Here is a 24177-nt window from a genome sequence, read left to right as displayed (position 1 = left end):
ACTAAAGATACCGCGTGCCACAACTAAGACCCGACGCAGCTAAATAAAATATAAATAAATAAATTAATTTTTTAAAAAAACTAGAACACAATCCTCCTGGGAATAAGCTATAAAAAAAATGTGCCTTAATCTTCATCTTGTTTTTATTTCCCTCCCAATCTAATTTAGAGCGTTGAATTGCATTGAATCTTTATGATGTTAGTCAGCCAGTCTATTGAGAGTCATTACTTTCTGATCTTTGCTCCTTGCTGGGTGTCCACATCATCAATCAGTTGTACCACAGATGCTGTGTTATGTAATATGAGGAGAGGGAGGTGATGTTATCAGTCAGCCTCTTCCCAGTCCCTCTGGGGTAGAAGAGATAGAAGCTTTGAAAAAACTGCCCCATTTCTGCACAGTCACTCCAGGCATGTATTTGTGTACTGTTTACTTAGTCATGTCAACGAGAGCAGTAAAAACAAATCAGGAAGTCCAACATAGGATTGCCAAATTTTAAGTTTTTCAAATAAGGCATTAAAAAAGCCCTGTCATCTCCCATCATCGCCATCATTTAAGAAACGACTTTAACCCCAAAAATGTGGGAAGGTCCGTATCCGAGAATAAAGAGCAGCCTTCTAAACAGAACATATTTAGATTGATAAAAAGGTTGAGCTCATGGAAATCGAATCGTGGCGTTCGAGAGGGTCTGAGGTAGAGGATTCTATTCAAGGAGGGTTCCACTTTTTCAGTTTCCTTAAACAGTGCCAGCTGTTCTTTTGCTGAGAAACCAGGCCATTCACTTAGCCAGCTAACCTAGCCATGGCATCATTTGATGTGGTTTTGTGCCCAGTGTTTTTTTTAGGTGGTACGGACCACACAATGTCGATGTGCAGTTGTAGCATCTTAGAGTGATGTGAGCTGATAGTGGGAGTTGTTCTTGGACTCAGCAGGAGCTGGATGTGTTCATGTCTGAAGTGCTATGTTGGGACTTCCCTGGCGGTCCAGTTAGGGCTAGGGTTCCGTGCGTTTGCTGCCGAGGGCCTGGGTTCGATCCCTGGTCGCGGAACTAAGATCCCACAAGCCACGTGGCGTGGCCAAAAATAAAAAATACTAAAAAACCCACAATAATATAGTGCCCTGTTGTAGTTGTTAAGGATGAGGAGTGGGGGAAATTGAGGTGGGACCTCCACAACTTGGAATGAGGCCATTTGATGTGATGGGTTTCCACATGAGGCTTTTGAAGCCTATGCTTACATTAAATTCTTGATGTAACGTGTCAGGTGGTGGCTCCCATTGTTTCTGAGATATAATGTGACTTATCACCTGAGTCCGCATGGCACCTTTTGCTCTCCTCCAGCAAAAGTAAATACCACGACATTCCTTCTGTGTTATGGGTATTTCCCAGTCCAAGGCCAAGGGTATATTCTTGAGTTTCTTTGAGTTCTCCTTAAATTAAGAACACTCGGACTTTTAGGTTTCATGTTAATGATAACTGGAAATATTTTAAAAGCATGTCCTGGATCACGGGGATGATGTAATTATATCCAGGTCCAGGCACACCCCGCCTCAGTGCCCCTTAGGTGTGTGTGAGTTAGAACCGGGCTAACCTGCTATGAGAAAAATACAGAGATGGACTTAGCGTGAAGAAGAGGAGCTAGCATCAGGTGAAGCCAAGTGTGCAAAGGAAGGCTGAAACGGGGGTCCCAGCAGAGGAAAGGGGTGCGAGAACAGTCACTGCACTGCGCCTGGTACTCATACAACCTGCCCAGGAGCGGGTGGGAGCACCTGATGTTGTCTTGGGGATTTCAGGTCTGAGAAATGGCATCAGCCTCATTACGTTAGTGTAGTTAACCTGAATTATACTATTTGGGTAATTGTATTTGTATTTATTTGTACATTCGTTTTAGTCTCCATAATTGTAAAAGTGCTAAGAAAACTTCATGTCTGGTTTTATGTTTGTACATTTTAAGAAATAGTATAAGAAATAATAATCAAATAAAAGTAATTCAATTTAAATTTAAGATTCGAATAAAAAGTCCCCAGAGGATCCGGCGGGACCATTTTTTTCCCATAGAGGGGGCCAACTAGCACCTGAGTTTGAAAGACCCCAGCGTAGGAATCTAACCTCATGACTGAGGTTTCCAGTCATGTTTGTGTCATGCATGGCTCCTTTCCACGTGTTGAACACTTTAGAAATATTCGTTGAGTCGAAATGAAGAGTTAGTTTGCATCATTGCCGTGCCGCCTGAATGAGAGATCCTGTTTGTCTGTGAAATCAACACTAAGTGTCCGTACCAGAGGAGGGGAGCCCTCCAAAAGTAATCACTTTGATTCTTTTTGTTTAATTTTGTTTAATTAAATTAATTTAATTAATTTAATAAAGTTTTCTTATTGATATTTACATGACCCACACACTTACCAGGAGGGCCATAGCTGGGATCAGCCTGAAGCTTATTTGCCACAAGTAACTCATCAGCCCAGGGACAGTGGAGGTTTGACCATAGCTGAAAGCCAGGTGTGAACTTGAACCTCAGTGACTACTGAGACTGTTTGTACTGTGGCTAAATAATCATTCATTCACTTATGAGCTTTTATTATGGGAATTTTAAAGGTATACAGAAGTAGAGAGAATCATATAGGGAACTCCCGTGTACTGTTTCCTCTTTACCAGCCACTGCCCCAGCTCACATCAACTTTGAATAAATCCCAAATATCATACAGTTGTATCTATATGTATTTCTGTGATATCTCTTAGAGATAGGGATTCCTTTATTAAACCTAACTACAGTACTATTATACTCTTTAAAAAGTTAACAGTAATTCTTTAATATCATCAGCTATCTAGTCATCGTTCAAATTTCTGTGTCTAAAAATGTCAGAAGTACATTTCTTCAGTTTAATATTTTTGAATCAGGATTCAAATAAGGTTCACACACTGTGGTTGGTGGCTCTGCCATTTATGTCTCTTTTAAACTACAAGTCCATTTCCTTTTCTTTCTTTTCCTGCAGTGTTTTGGAGAAATTGGGTAATTTGCCCTGTAGACATATTTATTTATTTATTTTTGAACAGGTAATACACTCACACAGTATAAGAGTCAAAAGCTATGACATAGTAAACAGTAAAAAAAACCTCCCCCAAAGCAATGAATGTTACTAGTATCTTATATATTCTTTCAGAGGTATTTTATGCATATCCCAGCAAATGTGTGTATATCTCTATCCTATATCTTTCTTTTTTCTATAACTGGCCACATATTGTGCTTGTTGTTCTGTTCCTTGCTTTGTTCACTTAACATGGAATGATGCATTTTAGCAAATCTCCATATGCATTGTTTGGCATCCTATTAACTTTTCTCAAGTATCCAATTATGACATTACTGCTTCTGAAAAATTGAGGGAAGCACAGTATTCCCAGGATGATGTGATTGCACTGGAATCTTTCAACAGACATTTATTGAGCCCTCTCTCTGCTGGGCCTCTGCCATCCAGGCTCTCCCCTGAAGCCTGGACACCCTCTGCCCCACCGTTGGCCCATGCTTAGCCCAGAAGTGGTTTTCCATGAATGTTTGCTGAGCTCCCAGCCCCTCACAGCTAGCGCCCTGTGTGGCCTGGAATGTATTCACACCGTAGACTATAGCTTCTCAGATTCCATATACCCTGGCTACAATTCCCTTCTCTATTCCGATCAGGTAAATAAAGTGCTCACTCACTCTTGTCAGTGACATTGAAAAATGTGCCCTTCTAAATAGTAAGATGATAGAAAATGTCAAGGAGATTATAGCCAAGGATATTTTTCCCAATTTAGAAAATACAGACCATTTCCCTCCGTCTATCATTAATATCACCCATCAGTCTATTTATTGACTCCCCGTAGAAAGCTGGATGTTACACTGAAATTGCAAGAGAAATCTTGACTTTGCCACCAAAGAGTTTATGAGAGGAATGCAAATTTCTTGAAGGCTCTCTTTGGATGGGAGAGGACTTGCAGAGCATGTGTCAGTGGGCCAAAGGGATCAGGATCCATCCAGCTCTGTGACAGGTGCCTTGTTTCTCTGTATTCCTAGAGCCTTTTCTAGGCCTGGCCCAGGGTGGGTCTCCAGACCTCAGACTCCTCCCTGGCATTAATAATAACACACAGAACTGTCATAAGTACCAAATGAGGTAATGTCTAAGGACACACTTTGTAAACAGTAAATTACAGATTGGTTTCCATGTCAACACCAATGCACTTTGTGACATGTTTTTTTTTTTTTCTTTTCTTTTGGTTGTGTTGGGTCTGTGTTGCTGCATGCGGGCTTTCTCTAGTTGTGGCAAGCGGGGGCTACTCTTCGTTGCGGTGTGTGGGCTTCTCATTGCGGTGGCTTCTCTTGTTGCAGAGCACGGGCTGTAGGCGCGTGGGCTTAGTAGTTGTGGCACGTGGGCTTAGTTGCTCCGTCACATGTGGGATCTTCCCAGACCAGGGCTCGAACCCGTGTTCCCTGCATTGGCAGGCGGATTCTTAACCACTGCACCACCAGGGAAGCCATCGTGACATGTTTGAGGATTAACTGAGGTCATGTATTTAAATCACAAGCCTGTGATAAACTGTAGAGCTACACAAATAGGAATTTTATTTTCGTCTAGTTCTGCTCCTTCCTTTTGAAAATATGGTGACCTGTTAGTTGGCATTAGCCACAGAGCACTTACTGGTTCCCAGGATGAGGGTCTTTGACCCCTAACCTGTGGTTCACAGACTTAATATTTTCTCTGGGGAGCTGATAGATAAGCTAATGGTCTGGAATGGATACAGGAACTTGTAGTACATCCATGATCTACTCGTCACCTGCAGAAGATGGTTAAATTGGGGTTGGTAGTGATCGCTCATAGGCAAGTCCAGGACCTGGACTCACCGGGCTTGAAGACACAGACTTTGGTCTCTGCCCTAGGACCCTCTAGCCCTGTTGGATAAAGTGAGCCCCTCTTCTGCTATGTCTGGTGGACACACCATAGCCAAGTATTGTATTTGCATTTAAAATTTTCATTTTAATAATAGGACACTCTTTATCATCCCCATTTTAATGGGTAAGGAAACTGAGGTGCAAAGAGGTTACGAAATTTGCCCAAAGTCATACAACCAGTAAGTGGTAGAGTTGTGATTCAGTCCAGATCTATCTGTCCCCAAAGCCTGTCACCCTACTGTAAGTGGCCTTACTACCCCGCCATCCATGCACACCCACAGGAAGCATCTCAGTGAGATAGAAATCTTTGTAACAAGACTCGTTCTGACCTATTTACATAAACCTGTTTCAGATACCACAGATATTTAAGGAAGGATTTTTCCATTTTTCTTAGATATTAAAAAGGATCCCTATTTTTTAATTTCCACTAACCTCTCAATCTAGGTTAACCTTAGGATTAACTGTACTCAAATTTATATTTTCTGGATCAGATAAGCTCACATCAGTTGGAAAATGCCATAGACAACTTTGTTGCATTGGATGTTTTGGAGTGAAAAGCACAAATCGTGAGTCTTCTAATGGTATTTCAGTATTTATCTGAATGCCAACAGTCAATGGATAGTTTTCTGCCTACCTTCTCTTTGGGCATTTTTCCTTCCTTCTGCCACATAGAACAGCCTGTTTTTTGCTTTGAATTCGTTTTCTTTCTTTATTGGTGAGCAGTTTCTGAAGTAGATTTATAACTCTTTGAAACTTTAGATAAACAGGGGAAAAGGTAAAAAGAAATATGGCATTGGACGTGAGCTTCTCTGAGTGATGAAAAGTGGAAAACTTTCACTTCGGTGGATAATTATTTGCCTGAACTTCAAAATGTTCTTTGAAATATCCAAAAGCTACTGACAGCCCAGGTCACACTGAGCTTCTTCTCTTGACCCACGGTAGTATGGCAGTTACTCATAATGGCCCCTACCTCTCAGCCTAATATAATAATTTCCTCATGAGAAAATTCTGCTCAAGGGATCAGAATGGTGATGCGTTAGGCCTTTCCCACAGGCTCAGTCAATCAATAAATATTTACAGAGTGCCCACCCATGCTCCACACCCTAAATTTAAACTAGTATACAATTTTACACTGAGGATTGAATTAGCAGGGCGTAGACCGGAATCCCCGACAGAGATCAAAGGGATATGAATCATCACTTTTACGTGGAAATGAGGCTTGCTGATTTTCTAGTTATGAAAGAGTATTTGCAAAATGTGAAGTGAGGAAACAGGATGATTTTTAGGGCCTGGAGGGGATGGCCCTCAAATGAAGACTCCTGTATAGATGAGCAGATTGTACGAAAACTACTTAGCTGTCATGGCGGCTTGGGGTGAGGTTCTCGTGGTGAATGCCAATGTTTGTCCAACATCCCATGGGTCAGGTTACACACAGCCAAACAAGGCCTTCTCACACTTACCGAGGCACATCAGTCCCCCATTGGGCCAGCACAGTAGGCTCTACCAAGGTGCCATCTTCCAGGCTGATGTCTGGAATTCCCCCTGGAAGTAAAAACCCTGAAGCTTCTTCCACAGTGACTCACTCCCACTGCTCCCAAACCCGTCCCTCTTGCCCTGCCTGCCACTCTCCTGGCTGGCCTGCATCCTCAGGCCTTGGCTGGCCTGTGAGGCTAGCTTGAGGTCTGCACCCACCCCCTCCTTTTTCTCTTCTTCTGTTCCATCCCTTCCCACGGTTCTCCAGCTATCTGAGCCCATCTCCTTCTTCTTTCTGCCTCCTTTGTTTGAATTCCTCTAGTATTTATAGTTGGAACTTCAGGATTTCATTCTTAATTATACATGGATTTGCACTGTTTGCTAATTATTTCCTGGATGCCATGTATTATACTTCTTTCATAGTCCCCACAGAGCTTAGAATGAAGCTGGTGTCTTTGGCACCTGTGGGGAGCAGGTTGGAATGTCAGAAGCAGGATGTAGTTTTGCAAATATCTCCCCCAGTGGTATTGACACACTTTTTTGCGGGGGGAGGTCTATCCTCCTCTTTTACAAACGACTGCTTTATCCATGAGGGTGCTCCAACTTATACAGGTAAATCAATTTGGGGGAAATGGGATCACTTTCCCGACGATGGAGAAGCATTTCCTTCCTTTCCAAGGAAATCTTCCTTGATGGCTAGTTCCTTGCCTCCCAGGCAACATGATTGGCATCACATACGCGTGGGGAAAGCCTGGCAGAGGAAGACCTCCTGTACAGTGAGCTCGTGGCTGAGTCTCTGCTCCACACGAGGCTCACCTGCCTTGAGCAGAGGTGGAGATGGACTCAGAGAAAATGCCTGCCTGATACAGGCAAAATTTAGGCAGAAACCAAAGGAGGAAGGCTGCTGGGAAACTAGGAGTAACGGTGGGGACTTGCCCTCAGGCTCTAAAGTAAGCTGAGAAAGCTCGCTTCCAAAGTGGGAGGACAGGGAGAAAGGCCCAGAACAGCAGTGGGATGTTTGCGCTGGATGGACCAGGAGACAAGAACTTTCGAGGGTGTGAACCTACTTCTGTCTCTTTACTTGGAAAAGCTATCTATTTAGTTAAGACCCCAAAATATATCAACCCAGAGGGCTGCCCTTTCCATCTCAGAGCCTTTGAATTTTTATTTTTCTAGATTTTCAGTGTCCTCAGTAGAAGGGTCTGATGAAGTCAAGCTCAAGACTGCCTGGGGACCAATTCCCATGTTCTTCATGTGTTGAAAATTGCCTAGCTGTTTCTTTAAAACTGACATTTTTATAATCTTGAAATATGTAATAAGGCAGTTTTCCTCTAAAAAGCTCAAAGCATTTTGCAAACCTCATCTTGAGCATATGGGTATTTTATAATTATAAAGCGTTTTTTTTTAACCTACAAAATTTCATCAGCTTCTTTCCCTCAATAATCTGTAAGGTAACCTCCCCTCCCCCGTTTTATAGAAAAAAAGGAAACTTTCACAAAATTTAGGTAGTTCATGCAAGGTCACTTGGCACAACCTAAACTCAAACACAAGTCCTCTGACTCTAAAACCTTTGTCATTTGAACCTGATTAAAAAATGGACAGAGGCCCTGAATAGACATTTTTTCCAAAGAAGACCTACAGATGGCCAACAGGCACATGAAAAGACGCTCAACATTGCTTATCATCAGAGAAATGCAAATCACAATGACAATGAGCTACCACCTTACACCTGTCAGAATGGCTATGATCAAAAAGAGAACACATAACAAATGCTGGAGAGGGTGTGGAGAAAAGGGAGCCCTCGTGCACTGTTGGTGGGAATGTAAATTGGTACAGCCACTATGGAGAACAGTATGCAGGTTCCTCATTATTATAAAATTATGAATAGAACTACCATGTAATCCAGCAGTTCCATTCCTGGGTATATATCTGAGGAAAACAAAAACACTGATTAGAAAAGATAAATACACCCCTATGTTCATTGCAGCACTATTTACAACTGCCAAGATACGGAAGCAACCTAAGTGCCCACCCAGAGATGAATGGATAAAAGAAGATGTAGTATATATATACTATATATAGTATGGAATATTACTCAGCCATAATAAAGAATGAAATCTTGCCATTTGCAACAGCATGGATGGACCCAGGGGGTATTATGCTGAGTGAAATAAGTCAGACAAAGACAAATACTGTATGATTTCACTTATTTGTGGAATCTAAAAATACAAAACATAACAAAAATGAACAAACATAACAAAACAGAAACAGAGTTAGATACAGAGAACAAACATGGGGTTGCTAGAGGGTGGAAAAAATAGGTGAGGGAGATTAAATAAGAGTACAAACTTCCAGTTGCAAAATAAATGAGTCACCAGTATGAAATGTACAACGTGGGGAATATAGTCAATAACTATGTAATATCCTTGTATGGTGACATAGTGTAACTAGACTTATGGTGATCATTTTGAAAAGTATGGAAATATTGAATCACTGTGTTGTGTAACAGGAACTAACATAGTGTTGTAGGTCAATTGTACTTCAAAAACGAATGAACAAACAAACTTAGAAAAAGAGATCAGATTTGTAGTTACCAGAGGCAGGGGGTGGGAGGAGGGGAAATTGGATGAAGGTGGGCAAAAGGTACAAACTTCGTTATAGGATAAAAAAGTACTAGGGATGTAATGTACAACATGATAAATATAATGAACACTGCTGTCTGTTATTTATGAAAGTTGTTAAGAGAGTAAATCCTGAGTTCTCATCACAAGGAAAAAGATTTTTTTTTCTATTTCTTTAATTTTGTATCTATATGAGGTGATGGATGTTCACTAAACTTATGTGATAATCATTTCATGATGTAAATCAAATCATTAGGCTGTACACCTTAAACTTATACAGTGCTGTATGTCAAATACATCTCAATAAAACTGGAAGAAAAAAATATAATCTTTGTCATTTGGTTATAGCACACAGGCCCTTAGGGTAAGTTTCAAAGTCCCCAGAGAGGGCAAGTGATATGCCCAGAGCTACACAGCACAGCATACTCAGAGGGGAGAATAATTCCAGATACCATTGGAAGCAAGTTGTATGGAAACACAAATGGGATTCCGTCCCTCTTCTGACATCCAGAATCCAGCCTGTCTGGGTCCTTCCACTTGGGTTGTGACCTAGAAGTTGGGGACGAGGCTCTGTCTAGCTCTCAGAATCGGCAGGACTGATGGCAGAGGCTGGATAGGGGCTCCCTGGAGGCCCAGTAGTGGGGCTGGCTTGTTCGGCCCCAGAAGGGTGACTATCTGGCATTAATATCCTGTCCTTCATTTTTAGCCTAAGGGTGTGAGTGTGAATCAGTCCTTCATATGTATCTGTATTTAGCTGGTCGAGTTCGTCTTCTAGGACTTGGGCACTGGTCACGGTGGAATCCATGTGACCTTTAACCTTGCCGCTCCAAGCTAGCGGGAGATCCTGTTTCTAGTCACAGTGCCCGAGGTATATAAAACAGAAGTAAATAAGGCATGCCTCAAAATGCCATGCGCGCTGCATACCCTTGCCCCTAGAACCTTCTCTCAGTCTCGGAAGGACCGGAAGCCCAGAACCTTTCCTGCTTTCTAGACTGAGTCCTGAGGGGAGCTACTCTTCTCACTACTGGCAAAATTCATCATCAGAGAGCCCAGAACTGAGAGAGGCCGGGGGTGGAGGAGCTCAGCCCTGCTCCTGGCTTTGCGAGTGGGCAGGAGCGTCTCTCCCTAGGGGAGGGGCGAGGGGCTTGACCACAGTGTGGGTCGGGTCTCCTCGCAGATCTACTTCTTGCTGCCTGTGCAGTGAAAGGCAAGTGTCGGGATTATAAAGGGCTGCCCTTGGTAATGCTCCCATTATAGCTTCCAACGGCACTGTGCGCCGTTCTGGCTCTGGGGCCCTTGGGACACCCCAGAATGCTCAGGAATGGGGACTCCTGATTATTTTTATTTTCTCATTAACTGAAGGTAGCTGTAAGTGCTTTGTGTTGCAGCTCTGGGTGAAACTTTCTTCTCTGGTTTAGTGAGTTCCATGGGGTCAATGATTTTTAGCCAAGGGCCGTGCCTCCCACCCCATCCTCAGTTTCCTCCTTCTGGAAGCTTGTTTGCTGGTGAGATTCCAGCACATGCCCCAGAAGTTTCTTCTGTGGAATAAATCTGGAGATGCTCTTCTCTTCAGCTGTATCTATCTCTTAAAAATTCCAGTAAACTGGGCACTTGGGTTTGTTGAGTTCGGGCAAACTGAGATTTTCTTTTGATATTACAGATTTTAATTGCAGTATATGGTTTTTAAAATTTATTTATTCATTTTTGGCTGCATTGGGTCTTTGTTGCTGCACGTGGGCTTTCTGTAGTTGCAGTGAGCGGGGTCTACTCTTTGCTGCGGTGCGCAGGCTTCTCATTGCGGTGGCTTCTCTTGTTGCGGAGCACGGCCTCTAGGCGTGTGGGCTTCAGTAGTTTTGGCTCGCAGGCTCAGTAGTTGTGGCTCGCGGGCTCTGGAGCGCAGGCTCAGTAGTTGTGGCGCACGGGCTTAGTTGCTCCGCGGCATGTGGGATCTTCCTGGACCAGGGCTCAAACCCGTGTCCCCTGCATTGGCAGGCGGATTCTTAACCACTGCGCCACCAGGGAAGCCCTAATTGCAGTATATGTTTTTTAATACAATGTTAGAATTATCAAATCTCTCCATTAAAATGCCTGTCCTATTAGAAAATTCTCTGATCTCCATAGAGGAAACACCTGGCTTAGGATTTTTGGTTTGTTCTCAGGTGTGCATTGAATGGTCTTGATGGTAGAGAAAGCAATTTTGCTTGTGATTTTACTAAGTGCTTTTACCCATTGTCCTCCACTTGAAAGTACTACTCTTTGAGCAAGACTATTTGCTAATGAGAGAGGCCAGCTCCCTTTCAGTAATTTAGTAAATGCATGTAAAAGTGCCCAATTAAATGTGCATGCTTAACTGGTGACTCAGTCTCCAGCTATTTTTAGTTTAGTGACTTTGTTTTGTGAAAGTTGTGGGTTAGTAGCCATTCCTGATATTTAAACACGAGGTTCACATTTTCTCTCATAGGGTAACTTTCCTTTTACTAGAAACTTGTAGGACATATTCTGAAATTTCAGCAGGATGAATGTGTGGCCTTATGACTTTGTAGAAGAATATGGTTAAATAAAACTATTATCACATGAATGAGTTTGCACAAAAAGGCAATTTCACGCTCTTAATTTTGAATGCAACTGAGAGTGAGGTTAACCTAAATATATTTAATTATCTGTAAATTCTCTTCTCTTTACCAAATTGTGTGTGACTTAGGACATTCCCTTCACCTAATAGGACCTGATTTGTAAGGGACGTGGGACTAGATCTTGCTTTCAGTCTCCCTGCCACCACCCACATCCCAGTGTCATAACCTGATCCCAGGCCCCCAGGGCTGCTCCCTGGTTTGATCTCCTGAAGGAAAGAGTCTGGGTACTTGATGCTTAATGTTCAAAAATTAATTAATCAATGAATCAGTGTCTCTTGGCATCTCTGGAAAACAGGGTTTTGGCCCTGTCGTTGCCAGGGCTCTCCATCATTTGGGGCTTGAGGTAGTGGCGGTGGTGAGAGGGGGAATTTCAAAACCCAGTTACCCTGAAGACTCAGCCAACAGGACCGTCCCTGGGAGAAGGACACTCAGGACTGGTACAGCCGGGCTGTGCTGAGAGGCGGTGCTGTGAGCTGCTGGCGGAGGCGCTCACTCAGGGGATCGAAATCTCACTGTGAGGTCAGAGTAGGGCCCAAAGCGGCCCAGGTTATCAAGGGTACGCAGGTCTGGGTAGACTAGGACATACCTCGGAACCTTCTGGCCGTGCCTCTGACTCTGTCCCAGCCCCGTAGCAGTGAGCACTTAACAGAGAAACAGCTCAGAGGGGGTGGCCGGGCTTTGTCCTAGCAGTCTGCTCTGGGCTTGCTTCTCCCTTTCTGTGGAGTGACTTTTTTCTGTGTGTGCAATAGCCCTGATTTCTTTAGTTAAATGGCAGATAAAGGGGGGAGAAACTGGCCCTTTTCCTCCCTGCTTTCTCCCCAAAGGTGTCATGTTGCCTACGTTTCGGGTTGACTACTTTTATCTAAGTTGCCACCAAAAAGGCTGACAGATTGGGATGACGTGAGGTTTTTGTCTACTACACTACTCATAGGGCCTTCTTGAGGAAGGAAGCCTGCCTGAGGCTTACTATGCTGGCGTAGGGTTTTATTTCAGGGCATTGAAGAGGTTTGCTAGGAGAGCCGGGCCAGACACGAGTGGTTTTACCTGCAGGAAGGAGGTGCAGATGAAGGAACGGTGTCTCTGCGGGAAAGGAGGGGTCCCTTGGCGGGAGAGAGGGTGTGTGTATCGGAAGGGGGGGGTCCAGGCTGTGCACCTCCAGACCCCTTTCAGCACAGAAACGAGAACACACCTTGGAACTGTTAATGGACCTTCATGATGAACACTCACTATCCAACAATTTATTAAGTCTAACACGGTTCCGCGTTAGAAGAATCAAGAGTGTGTCCTGGGATTAATTTTAAACTTGTTGGAGGAGGCCCAAGCAGTGGATCCACTAGTTATTTCATTGCTGATGAGGCCTCTGTGTCAGCTGGGAAAGAGTGTCTTTTGCGGTAATTTCTGTCAGATTAGCGTTTACTTAGGCAAAATGGAGGAGAGTTTAATGGTGGGGATGGGATGGCTAATATTTGGGGGACACTTACTGTATGTCAAGGATTGTTTTAAAATACTTTCTGTGTATTAATACCTTCAGTTTGCAAAGGAGGCCCAGAGGAGGTAAGAAATTTGCCCAAAGACAAACACCGGAACTGGCGGGGCCAGGATTTGACACTGGGTTACCTCACTCCAGGGCCTGAACCTAAACATAATCCTCTCCAACCTGATTGGAATTGGAAGAGAGCTAAAGAGAATCCTTTAGGAGTTTGGTTTGGTTTTCCTTGAGGAGTATTTGCCATGGGACCCATGTATGTATTGAAGTTTACTTGTCAGGTCCTTTGGGTGGCAAGGGAAAGAGGGCCCTCCCCTCCCAGCCCGTGATGTCTCCGTCTCTGGGCTCCCTCACTTTCCTATAACAGGAGAGGAAAGGATGGTCCTGACAACTGAATCACAGAGGCAAAGAGGCCAAGCTAGTAAACATTTGTGCACAGAATACAATTTGCCTTGTGTTAACAAGTAGCCTGGGAGTATCGTGTTGTTAGCTGATTATTGGTATGTATTGGTTGGAGTTTGTCTGGATAACTTCCAAAAGAATGTGGCAGAGGGTCTCTTCATCCTCTGAAGAACAGGGGTATGGAACAGCTGAGTCACGAGAGGTCATTTGGGCTTATTCTGTAAGAGTTCTGGAGGCTAGACGTCTAAAATCAGGGGTCGGCAAGGTTCTGAGTGTCAGCCAGGTTCTTGAGGGCTCTGAGGGAAATCTGTTCCCTGCCTCTCTCCTAGCTTCTGGTGGTTGCTGGCAATCCTTGGTGTTCTTGGTTCAGAGATGCATCACCCCAGTCTCTACTGCCATCTTCATATGGTCTCTCCTCTGTGTTCTGTGTCCACATTTCTCTTTTCTTACAAGGACACCAGTCATGGGGTTAAGGGCCACTCTAACCAGTATGACCCCATCTTAACTTGATTATATCTGCAAAGACCCTATATCCAAACAAGGTCACATTCACAGGTCCCTGGTGAACGTGGATTTTGGGGGAACAATATTCACCCCATTATACCAGGTAATGAGTCTTCTGTGTTTGAGGTCTCTGCTTGTTTTTTTCTTTACTGTAAGTTTTAGATTTTCAGTGAACATTAATATTCCTAGGCTGAGATCATCACTCACCCATGGAGGTGGAATGAATATGATGGAATTATTGGCATAAATGGCACAGCTGAAAATATAGAACTGTTTAACTTATTTGAAGGAAGAACAAAGGCCCTGAGCGTTGTTAGTTCTTATGAGTTTTACTGTTTAATGGTCCATGAAGTAGGCTGGAAAACAGGGCTATCTTCTGTTACAGAGCACAGAGAGCGTTTCCTGTGCTCTTTAGCCAAGGACTGCAATTCTATCCCTAGAATCTCAGAAATTTTGAGCTGAGAGAGACCTTTGGCATCATCGACTTCTAATCTAATCCTCTCATTTTACAAATGAGTTCTTTAGGGCCCAGAAAGGTTAAGGGACTTGTTCAAGGTCACCAGCTGAGAAGGGGCAGAGCAGGCACGAGGACCCAGGTCTCAGAACCCCCAGACTGGGCGTCTCTTGCTAAATCTGTGCCTCCATCTTAAAATAACGCCCTTAGTCATGGGGGAACAGCGAGAAGCCCAGGCCCTCGCACTGGCGGAGATGCCAGTGGAGCCTGTCTTAGAGACTGAGGGCAATACCGAAAGTTCCTTTACTGCTGGGCCTTTGACAGCACCTTGGATTTCTTCGTTAATGTCGAGAAGACAAATGAAATTTTAACTATCATTTACAGCACCTAAATCTCACTCATAAGAAGACTGCGGTGGGAGCAGGGAAGTGTGGGGCTTAGGGTGGAGGAAGTGCTGATCAGGTGCGTGTGAGGTGTGGGTGGGGAGATGTCTCCTTTCCATCTTCCGCATACCCAGCCCTAAGCTGCCTGAAGTGCACTTTAACTGGATTTCACCTGCCCAGAGAGGGAGAAGGGGCACACAAAATAGTGCAATAGAAGCTAAGTTTGTTATGTCTGGAACAAGTGCAGAATATTAATTTTTAGTGGCAGGTCAAACTTAGAAAGAAAGAAGACCCTAAAATAAAATGCAGCAAGGTAAGTTAAAATGAATATCAAGAGTTTTATTCTACAATTGCCAGTTAATTCCTTGTTTAATGTATATCGTGCACACGCACGCACACACACACGCACACACACCACAAAATCTCTCTCATACAGACTGCTCCATAAGTCCTTTCCCCACTTATTTTTTTCCTGGGCTACTTATTCTTGTCCCCAAGTTTCTAAAGTATATGTAGCCCTAACATAAACTTCTTTTCTCCCCAGTTAAAATGAGAATTCGACTTAACTGTGGTTCTACACAATGCTTAGTACAGTGCCAGGCACACAGTAGGTCATCAGGTCCTTAAGCCCACTGAAGTTCAAGGAAGGTGGCCCTAGCAACATGCGGTAGAACCGCCCTGCTCCTCAGGACTTCAGCTCAAGGTTCTGTATCTGGACCGTAATAATTAGAAACCTCTCATAGGATTGCCTTCACCAAATCGAATTCAATTTTAAACCCTTGGCATTTTTCAAGCGTTGAGGAAATTAATTCTCTACTGCATTTGCTATTAAAAAAAGTTGTAGGAGGACATTGCCTATCTCATCACTCAAGGTCCCCTTATGTAAAGTCCCGCAGAATTCTTTTTTATAAATCTGTGCCAGAAGAACCCTGTTTTCTTTGCGTATCTGTCGTGCTCTCTGGAGGTAAGAAGCGTGTACTACGGATTAGCTCTGCATTTTGGAGAAACCATAGGTCTGACTAGGTTTCCCTTTTCCCCCTGGCAGTCAGAAAGCTCAGACACATTCTAGGCTTAGTCGTATGCTTAGTTGTATATCTTTTATATATATTAATTTATTTATTTTCGGTTGCATTGGGTCTTCATTGCTGCGCAGGCTCTCTCTAGTTGTGGCGAGCGGGGGCTACTCTTCCTTGCGGTGCGGTGGCTTCTCTTGTTGCGGAGCAGCGGCTCTAGGCGCACAGGCTCAGTAGTTGTGGTGCACGAGCTTAGTTGCTCCACGGCATGTGGGGTCTTCCCGGACCAGGGCTCGAACCCGTGTCCCCTGCATTGGCAGGCAGATTCTTAACCATTGCACCACCAGGGAAGTCCCTAGTTGTATATTTTGACCTAGGTATTTTCCTTGTTCACAGAGTCTCTTAATTTCTTTTTAGATTTTGTTAGTTGCTATTTTAAAGCTTTTTTTTTGTAATAAAAAAAAATTTGTAGTCATTATGAATTTTGGAAAAGAAAAAGAAAAATTGCCTGTGCTCTAATAATAACCCGACCAGGGTAGCATCCATAAAGATTTGGGGAGATAGTACTTCCTCCTGTGTCATTAGAAATTACAGACTAGAAGAGTCTAGAAATAACAGTGGTTTAAACATGCAAGGGTTTATTCTCTTACATAAGAGAACTCCTGAGGTAGGCAGTCTGGGTCTGACCTGGTGGCTCCACGGAAACATCAGGGACCCCAGGTCTCTGTCTTCCTCCTCTGCTGTCCTCTCCATGTGGCTCCTAGAGTGACCTCGAGGTCACTTCGCAGCCCAAGATAGCTGTCGGAGTTGCAGCCCTGTCGTCTGCATTCCAAGGAGGCAGGGAGGGGAAAAGGCAGAAGAAGAGTTAACTCCCTTCCTTTTAAGGAGTCTCCCCAGAAAGTAGAGCAGCCCCGCCAGAACTGGCCAGCACTTAGTCACGCGGACTCGCCTACCTGCCACGCAGCCTGGGATCTGTAGTTAGTTTTTTCTAGCTAGGCGCATTTTCCAGGTTTCTGTTCAAAGAAAGGAGGAGAGACTTTCTTACCGGGAAGCAATCAGCAGTCAGCCACTTTTCTGAATCTTTCTCTGTGTAAGTCTATTCAGCATTCTTTTTTGTGTGTGTGGGGCATGTGGGGTCTTAGTTCCCCAACCAGGGATTGAACCCGTGCCCCGTGCAGTGGAAGCAGGGACTCTTAACCCCTGGACCCCCAGGGAAGTCCCCTATTCAGCGTTCTCTTGAAGCTATCTCCAATAGTTTGTGGGAAAGAGTGAAGGTGTAAATAAACATCAGTGTAAATATCAATAAATAAAACATACTACCTCTTGTTATTTGCTACTCTGCCTTCCCATAATTGTTTTTTATTAATTTATCATTTATACATATACTGGTAGTGTATGTTTTGAATATTCAATCAATGTAGACTTATCCAGGGCTAGTAAGGACCTTAGATTTCTGCAAGGGTTGCACATTCAGATGCCTTCAGGGACCATTCAGGTACCAGCAATGATTAAGTAGGCCAGAGGTCATTGTTGAGGACCATGATAGGGAGTGGTGGGAACTGTGGCAACCAGGAGGGAGCGTGGCCTGTCTAGAGGGGCAGCCCCGCCCAGCTCCATTCATTGCTGCCATGTGAGAACGCTGGATCCGTGTTGCCAAATCTTCGGATTTTTTTCTCAAGAGAAACCAGAGATCCAGATTTTTATCTGAAATCTCCTGGTGTTTATAACTTAGCAGCTAATAAATTCAGTTTTGTTAAATGCCAGTCAAATGCACTGCCATTCCATGGGTTGCCAGTTTAAGGTCTCTGATCTGGCACATCCCTTGTTTTTTAGTTGGCAGCCGAGCCCTGGAAAGGTCATGTAGCTTGTGTTGTGGCTGGAGACATTGCTCTTTAGTCCCCTCCCCAAAAAAGCCTGGTCCTCTGTGGCTAATTTGTCTCAGAATGTGAAGAAATAATAAAAAGTTGAAGTTGAACAAGGCTACTCTGAAGGTTAATTGAATCTCCCCTTCAACTGGCTTTCATTTTCTTTTTAAATCATTTTGGTGTGATCGAATCAGAGAAAATTGGGCTTGAATACCAGCTCTACTATTTTATAGCCGCATGAACTTGAGCAAGCTTTTGGTGTCTCATTTGTGTTTTCAGGTACTATCCACTTTCTTTCTTGTTTCTCTCTTTCTTTACTTTTCCTGCTTTCACACAACGTAGTGGTTAAAAGCACACTCTTTGGAGCCTGGTATGAATCTTGGTTTCTCTGCCTACTAGCTGTGTGACCTTGAGCAAGTTACTCAAGTTTTCTATGCCTCAGTTTCGTCATCTGTAAAATGGGGATAATAATAGTACCTACCTCAGAGGTACAATTAATAGCGTTAGGATGGGTAAAGTATGAAGAGCAGAGCTTGGCACATAGATAGTGCTATATAAACACTGGCTGTCCCTCCCCCACCCCTTTCTCTCTTGTGTTTCCTCTGCTGCTTTCGAAGCCACAGATCTTTAGCCCAGTGGTCCTGACTCTGGTTCCCCATCTCACGGTGAGCACTTTTAGCTCCGGATGGCCCTGAGTAGCCAGCCTCCAGCTCCCAGTATGGACCAGATCTGGCAGGTGTTACGGCTCCCCACTCATTACTTTCAGTTCTGTTCTGTTTCTGGAACTGTGTTTTTGAGCCCATCTGTGCCCTTTTACTTTTCTCAGCTCCTATTTTTTCCTGTCGTAGCTGTATATTTGGGAGAGATGGAACAAGTCAACTGCCTGCTGTCTTGACCTAAACCTGACTAAGTTATTTCATTGGTCACACAGAGATGGTACCTGTCAGGTGTTTCTGAAGATTATGTTACAAGATAAAGGACAAAAGCAGTGTGAGTTTGCGTTAGCCAGAGTTTTGAACACAGCAGATAACTTGTCCTGGAAACCACAGAGAGCCCGTCAGTCTGTGGATTCACAGAGGCTTCACCAGCAGGTCTGTCCAAACAGCCAAGAGTGCATCACATGTGTTAATTAAAGAAATTGTCTTTTTCCCTAAAGACTTTAAATGCAGAAAAACTTAGACTATGCTTATATTTCACTTAAATTGCTTCTTTCTCAGCCTTTAAAACATCACCATCTGATCTTTTCAGCTTTTAGGTTAAATCGAATGAGATCTGACCTGACCGGCCCAGCTGTACAGCTTTTCAAGAACAGTTCATATTCGCAGTAGAGAGGAACTGGTGACGTAGGTACATATTGGCGAGACTCTTATTTTTGCTTCTTCTCCCCACCTTCCCTGACATTAGTAAGTAGTGAGTGGAAGTGGGGACAGAGGGACTTCTTGTACATTTTTAATTCAATAAGTCTACTCTAGACCAGCCAGGAAACTGGTCAAGCCATCCAATGCATTCCTCTCCTCTCTTTGCAACCAAGGGGACAAGAAGGATGTCTGTTTCAGTTCCATATCACCAGCATCATGTCAGAGAAACTGGAATTCCTGCTAGGTTTTGGTTTTGGCCCTTCGCTAACTACACTTAAAAATCCCTATTAAAATTAACACAACATTGTAAATCAACTATACTTCAATAAAATATATATTTTTTTAAATCCCTATTAACAAGCTGTGTCTTCTTGGTTGGTTGTTTATCGTCGGTTTGACTGGCATAGGTGGCAGGGCTTTGGAGAGATGAGGGACAGGGGCCACAGGTGGAACCCCTGGAGCATCTTTGAGTGCGGTGCTGTGTACTTTTTAGGTCACAGGCCCCTTGAAGAATCTGATTAAATCTGCAGACTCTCTTCCCAGAAAACTTACAGATACACACACTTTCATGTATAATTTCAGGGAGTTCCTGGACCTTAGAATTCCATAGGGGACCTACAGACCCCAAGTTAAAAGAATCCTTGTTTTAAGGGTTTGGGGAACAGCCTTTGGGGAATTTGCCCTAGGAGTGAGATGACATGTCCCCAGAAGTTAAGTTTTAAGGAAACTGTCAGCTCATAAAAGGTCAAAGGTTGATGCAGCTGAAAAGTATATTCTGAGGTCCAGCCTTGATTCTAAATCATGCCAGATAAATTTTAAAAAATTATTTTCTTGCCCTGATGGTGAGTTAAGGAGCTGGGATCTTTTTTGTTTTTTAATTGGGGTATAGTTGATTTACAATGTTGTGTTAGTTTCAGGTTTACAGCAAAGTGATTCAGTTATGCATATACATATATTCATTCTTTTTTAGATTCTTTTCTCATATAGGTTATCACAGAATACTGACTAGAGCTCCCTGTGCTGTACAGGAGGTCCTTGCTGGTTATCTGTGTTATATATAGTGGTGTGTGTGTGTTCATCCCAAGCTTTTGATTTATTCCCCCCCCAACCCCCGCACTTTTCCCCTTTGGTAACCATCGTTTGTTCTCAATATCTGTAAGTCTGTTTCTGTTTTGTAAACAAGTTCATTTATTTCTTTTTTTAAATTAGATTCCACATATGAGTGATATCATATGATACTTGTGGGATCTTTGATTGCCTTTCCTCACTGAGTTGGAACCCCTGCCAGAGATCGTCTACAGTGTGTTTGGGTCCTGTATTTGCCAAAATCACCTCGATTTTAGAAAAGGGCTTCTGAGACCTCTCTGGCCTGGCTGTAGGTCTCAAATGAGTTCATTCGGTTATGCCCCAAACATGTTTTTGAGAGATTGTTTTGTCTTGCCTCTTCTGTCTGCACCGTTGGCCACCAGAGTTCTCATGCTGTTTTTAGCAGAGGCTACTTGAAACCATTCCAGGGGAAGCTGTTGCCATAGCTACCTTGGCTGCCAGAGTTACCGTTTTCTCCTTTTTGTTAGCTTGTGGTTTCCCTGATTTTTAAGGTAACAGCTGATGTTCTGTTTTCCTGCCTTGCAGCAAGGAAGAGGATGAAGTTTTGTTGCTGTTGATGTTTGGTTTTTTATGTTTGGAGTGGGGTGTGTGTGTGTGTTCTGTGTACAAAATAAAGCTACCTGAGAAGATGAAAAGCCAGATATGCATGTACGTTTTCCGTACTCCAGTTTTTAATTTTGGTCTAGCAGTTGAATTTGGTCCACTTTTAGCCCAATTTTGGACTAACGGCCATAGTCAGTTGCCTTCGGTGGGGAAAAATGTGGCCAAGTTCCATTTCACACTGCCTACAACTCCCAGGAGCAAGAACCACTGCAACCTGGGCTGAGCCTGAACTTGGCTCCAGCACCAGGGCTGCCTCCAAAGGAGCAGGTGGCTGAATCAGGCCCTTCCTGCTCTGAAAACAGAGGTGAGGCCAGCAGGCAGTACAGCCTCACCTGGTGGCAGCAGCAGTCCCATCTCACGTCTCTGTCCAAGGCTGTAAACACAGCACCTCACGTGCAGCTGGTGCTCCAGGTGCAGGTTAAGTCTGCAGAGAGATTCAAGGTTGCCTGGTAACAGAAATCAAAGCTCTCCTCCTGGCCCCCCTTGTACCTCTCCGACTGGACTCCTTTCTCCTGCTCTCAACAGGACGCTATTCTCAGCATTTTCCAATTCTCTCATCTTAGAAATAAACGTTCATTACATTAAAAAAAAACACCACCCAGCCCAGTTTATTAGTGCTCAGGACTGTTCGTGATCTGGGTTGTTGCCAGTCTGTTGGCACTTGTAAGGCACCGATGGGAATCGGCCAGGGTGGGTTCTGCGGGCACATCTGGATCGTGACAGGTGATCGCTGGCTTTGTCTCTGTGTGGTGGGCTCCTCCCCTCCCCACGTGCTTCTAAACCTGCCTGTATCCCTGCTCCCCAGATCAAGATGAATGCCATGCTGGAGACCCCCGAGCTCCCGGCCGTGTTTGACGGGGTGAAGCTGGCCGCAGTGGCTGCTGTGCTGTATGTGATTGTCCGGTGTTTGAACCTGAAGAGCCCCACGGCCCCGCCTGAACTCTACTTCCAGGACTCGGGGCTCTCGTGCTTCCTGCTCAAGTCCTGTCCTCTTCTGACCAAAGAGTGAGTAGACCTCAAACCCACCTGTACACCCACCTGCTCATCTGTCTTTGCAGTGTTCAAAGAAGAACTTTCTCACAATGTGTCCTCAAGGCATCCATGTAAAATAGTGTCATTGGTGTTAAAGTAGCCACGTCTCAATAGGAGCCTGGCGTTCGAATACTGGCGGGTAGGAGACAGCCTCAGATCTTTGTTGCCTGGAAACATCCCTTCCTCCACGGTGTGGTGTCATCATCCACGACAAGGACTTTGCAGAAAACAGTTGTCATTTTTAGGTAGATACAGAAAGCTTAGACAATATTCTAGCCCTTTATCAAATGCTCTGTTGCCAGTTCTAAGACAGAGAAATCATCCTGACCCAAAATAATTAATGAGCAAAAAAAGCACAGGCTCATTCATTGGGTACTGTCCCTCTGCCTTATTGAAAAATATACTGAGCATTAACTAAGAGAATCCACTTAAAGAGAGGGTTTTCATTGCAAGTGAACCAGATTTCCCTGCAGAAGCCCCAGGTCTGTGTTTTGGGGGTGGCAGGGGTGAGCACTGCTTCTGATAGAGGAAACCGTAGTTGTAAAACAAAGGGTATCTGCATTCCACATCACACGTGCTGTTTTCAGGAGATGCGTCGTGACATCTTCCCCTGTTGATGTCTTCTGAATAACTCCGTCTTCCTGCAGCGCTTGGGACAAGCCTCTCACGTGAAGCAGTCCACGCTCTCCGGGGTCTTAGTTCCTTCCTCCTTCCTCGTCATTGCTGCTTCACCTTGTTTGTGCCTCTTCAAGCTTAGTCCACTCTGCCAGGTGTGCCTTTTCAGATGGACGCTGCTCGGAGAGCTGTCTTATCCCAACCGTGTCCCCGGAGCACCTAACAAAGTTTCTAATACTCAGTGGACAGTAGCAGAAGCTCTTCCCTCTATCCCGGTATAACCTCTCACCGCCTCTGTTGGGTGAATGATTCCCTTCTAAGAGCAGATGGGCAGCAGAGACACCTGAGAGTTTGGGCTCTTGCTTTGTCCTCTTTGGTTGTCTAGTTCATTTTCATGTGCTGTTACCCACGGGTGAAGAGCTGTGGGCTGCAGGTGTTTTGGGTGTTTGTGTACAGTTTGCTCGTAGTTGTAACAATAATGCCATGACTCCAAAAAGTTGCTATCAAGTCGAGAGAGACTTATAACTCCGTCATATTGCCTAACACCTGTGGACTGCCATGTACCATATAAATGTCATCATAGTAAATTTGGACCCGCCCCTGCTGAAGGGACTTTACATTACAGTAGGCTCCACAACCATTATCAAGGACGTGGTGTTCTTAGCAAGCAGTGTTTGCATTGAAAACGCTCCTCTCTGAGGAGCGTACACAGAATCGGTATGTTTTCAAAATTGTCCAGCATTTTTCTTCCATACTTAATTTAGATAATTCACTCATCTGGCAAGGAACATTTGCACCCGATTTCAGATTGAGTGGGACGCAGTTAGACCCAGTTCCCAGGTCTTCTCTTTGTAGAGAGCTTTTGAAAACCAAGATATTAAAAGAGCTACAAGATTATAGGCAGATGAGTACACATTTCCACCCAGCATTGGTTCCTAAGTAATTAGAGGAAGCCCTGGGAAAGTTGCTCCTGTCCAGGCTCTGGATAAACATCACGTAAGGTTTGATTCCACACTAATTGTTCAAAGTGTTTAAAAAAAAAAAAAAAGCTGATTTTGGCAGGGGTTTTTCTTAACCTCTTTTCTTGTTTTCTTTGAAAAATACCCAGAGACATAAGTCCAATAGTTTCTCTTTGCTTTTTCCCCTTCCTGGCACTCTTTCTCAATGAGCCTATGGAACTGTCCTGGTGCTACGTGACCTCTATTGCGATTGCCCCCACCCTCCCTCCTGCGATGGAAGTGCATCCCTGGTCACAGTCTCCTTGGACCTCGTGGCTTTGGCCACCCTCTCCCACCACCCCCTTCATTAACCAGTTGCCACGCTCCTTCCTGGTGAACACAAATCAAGGAGGGGTGGAGGTCAGCCTAGGTTAAAGGCAGAACTGATGCATGTTTAGGACTCAGCTATGGTTTGAAGGTGGCTGTGACAATTCCCCAGAAACTATGTACTTCCAAGACCTGTCCTGTTGAGCACAGGACCAGCCCTCTAGAGCACGTTGGAACATTACTTAAAACAGCTAAATGCCAAACACCCACATTCTCTGACTTGATCGTGACAAATGATTATTAAAGGGCAAAAGGATTTACTTTTCCCCTCCATCTTTTAACTAGGTTCTTATTTTTTATTTATACTCTTAATTTTGGGAAAAACTATATCCTGTGTTCACGTAGCATATCACCAAAATATTTTCCTGTTACTCTCTCATCCACATT

The 24177-nt window shown here is 44.1% G+C and overlaps 1 protein-coding gene across 4 annotated transcripts in view; it reads left to right on the top strand.

Annotated features, from left to right (window-relative positions):
• Nucleotides 1-24177, top strand: part of ABHD2 (abhydrolase domain containing 2, acylglycerol lipase) — a 107263-nt gene that overhangs the window by 5386 nt on the left and 77700 nt on the right. Inside the window, exons 1-3 of one of the 4 annotated variants that reach the window (XM_059912507.1) lie at nucleotides 16903-16975; nucleotides 18999-19097; nucleotides 21624-21823. In XM_059912507.1, the coding sequence (XP_059768490.1) occupies nucleotides 21630-21823 (194 nt within the window). In that variant the 5' untranslated portion in view covers nucleotides 16903-16975; nucleotides 18999-19097; nucleotides 21624-21629. Of the gene's footprint in view, nucleotides 1-16902; nucleotides 16976-18998; nucleotides 19098-21623; nucleotides 21824-24177 lie in introns of those variants that run through there. The other 3 variants (XM_059912506.1, XM_059912508.1, XM_059912505.1) reach the window with 3 other exon arrangements.

Source organism: Balaenoptera ricei, chromosome 2, assembly GCF_028023285.1.
Source record: "Balaenoptera ricei isolate mBalRic1 chromosome 2, mBalRic1.hap2, whole genome shotgun sequence".
NCBI lineage: Eukaryota > Metazoa > Chordata > Mammalia > Artiodactyla > Balaenopteridae > Balaenoptera > Balaenoptera ricei.
Note: the sequence above shows the minus strand (reverse complement) of the source record. Positions and strands in the feature narration are given on the sequence as shown.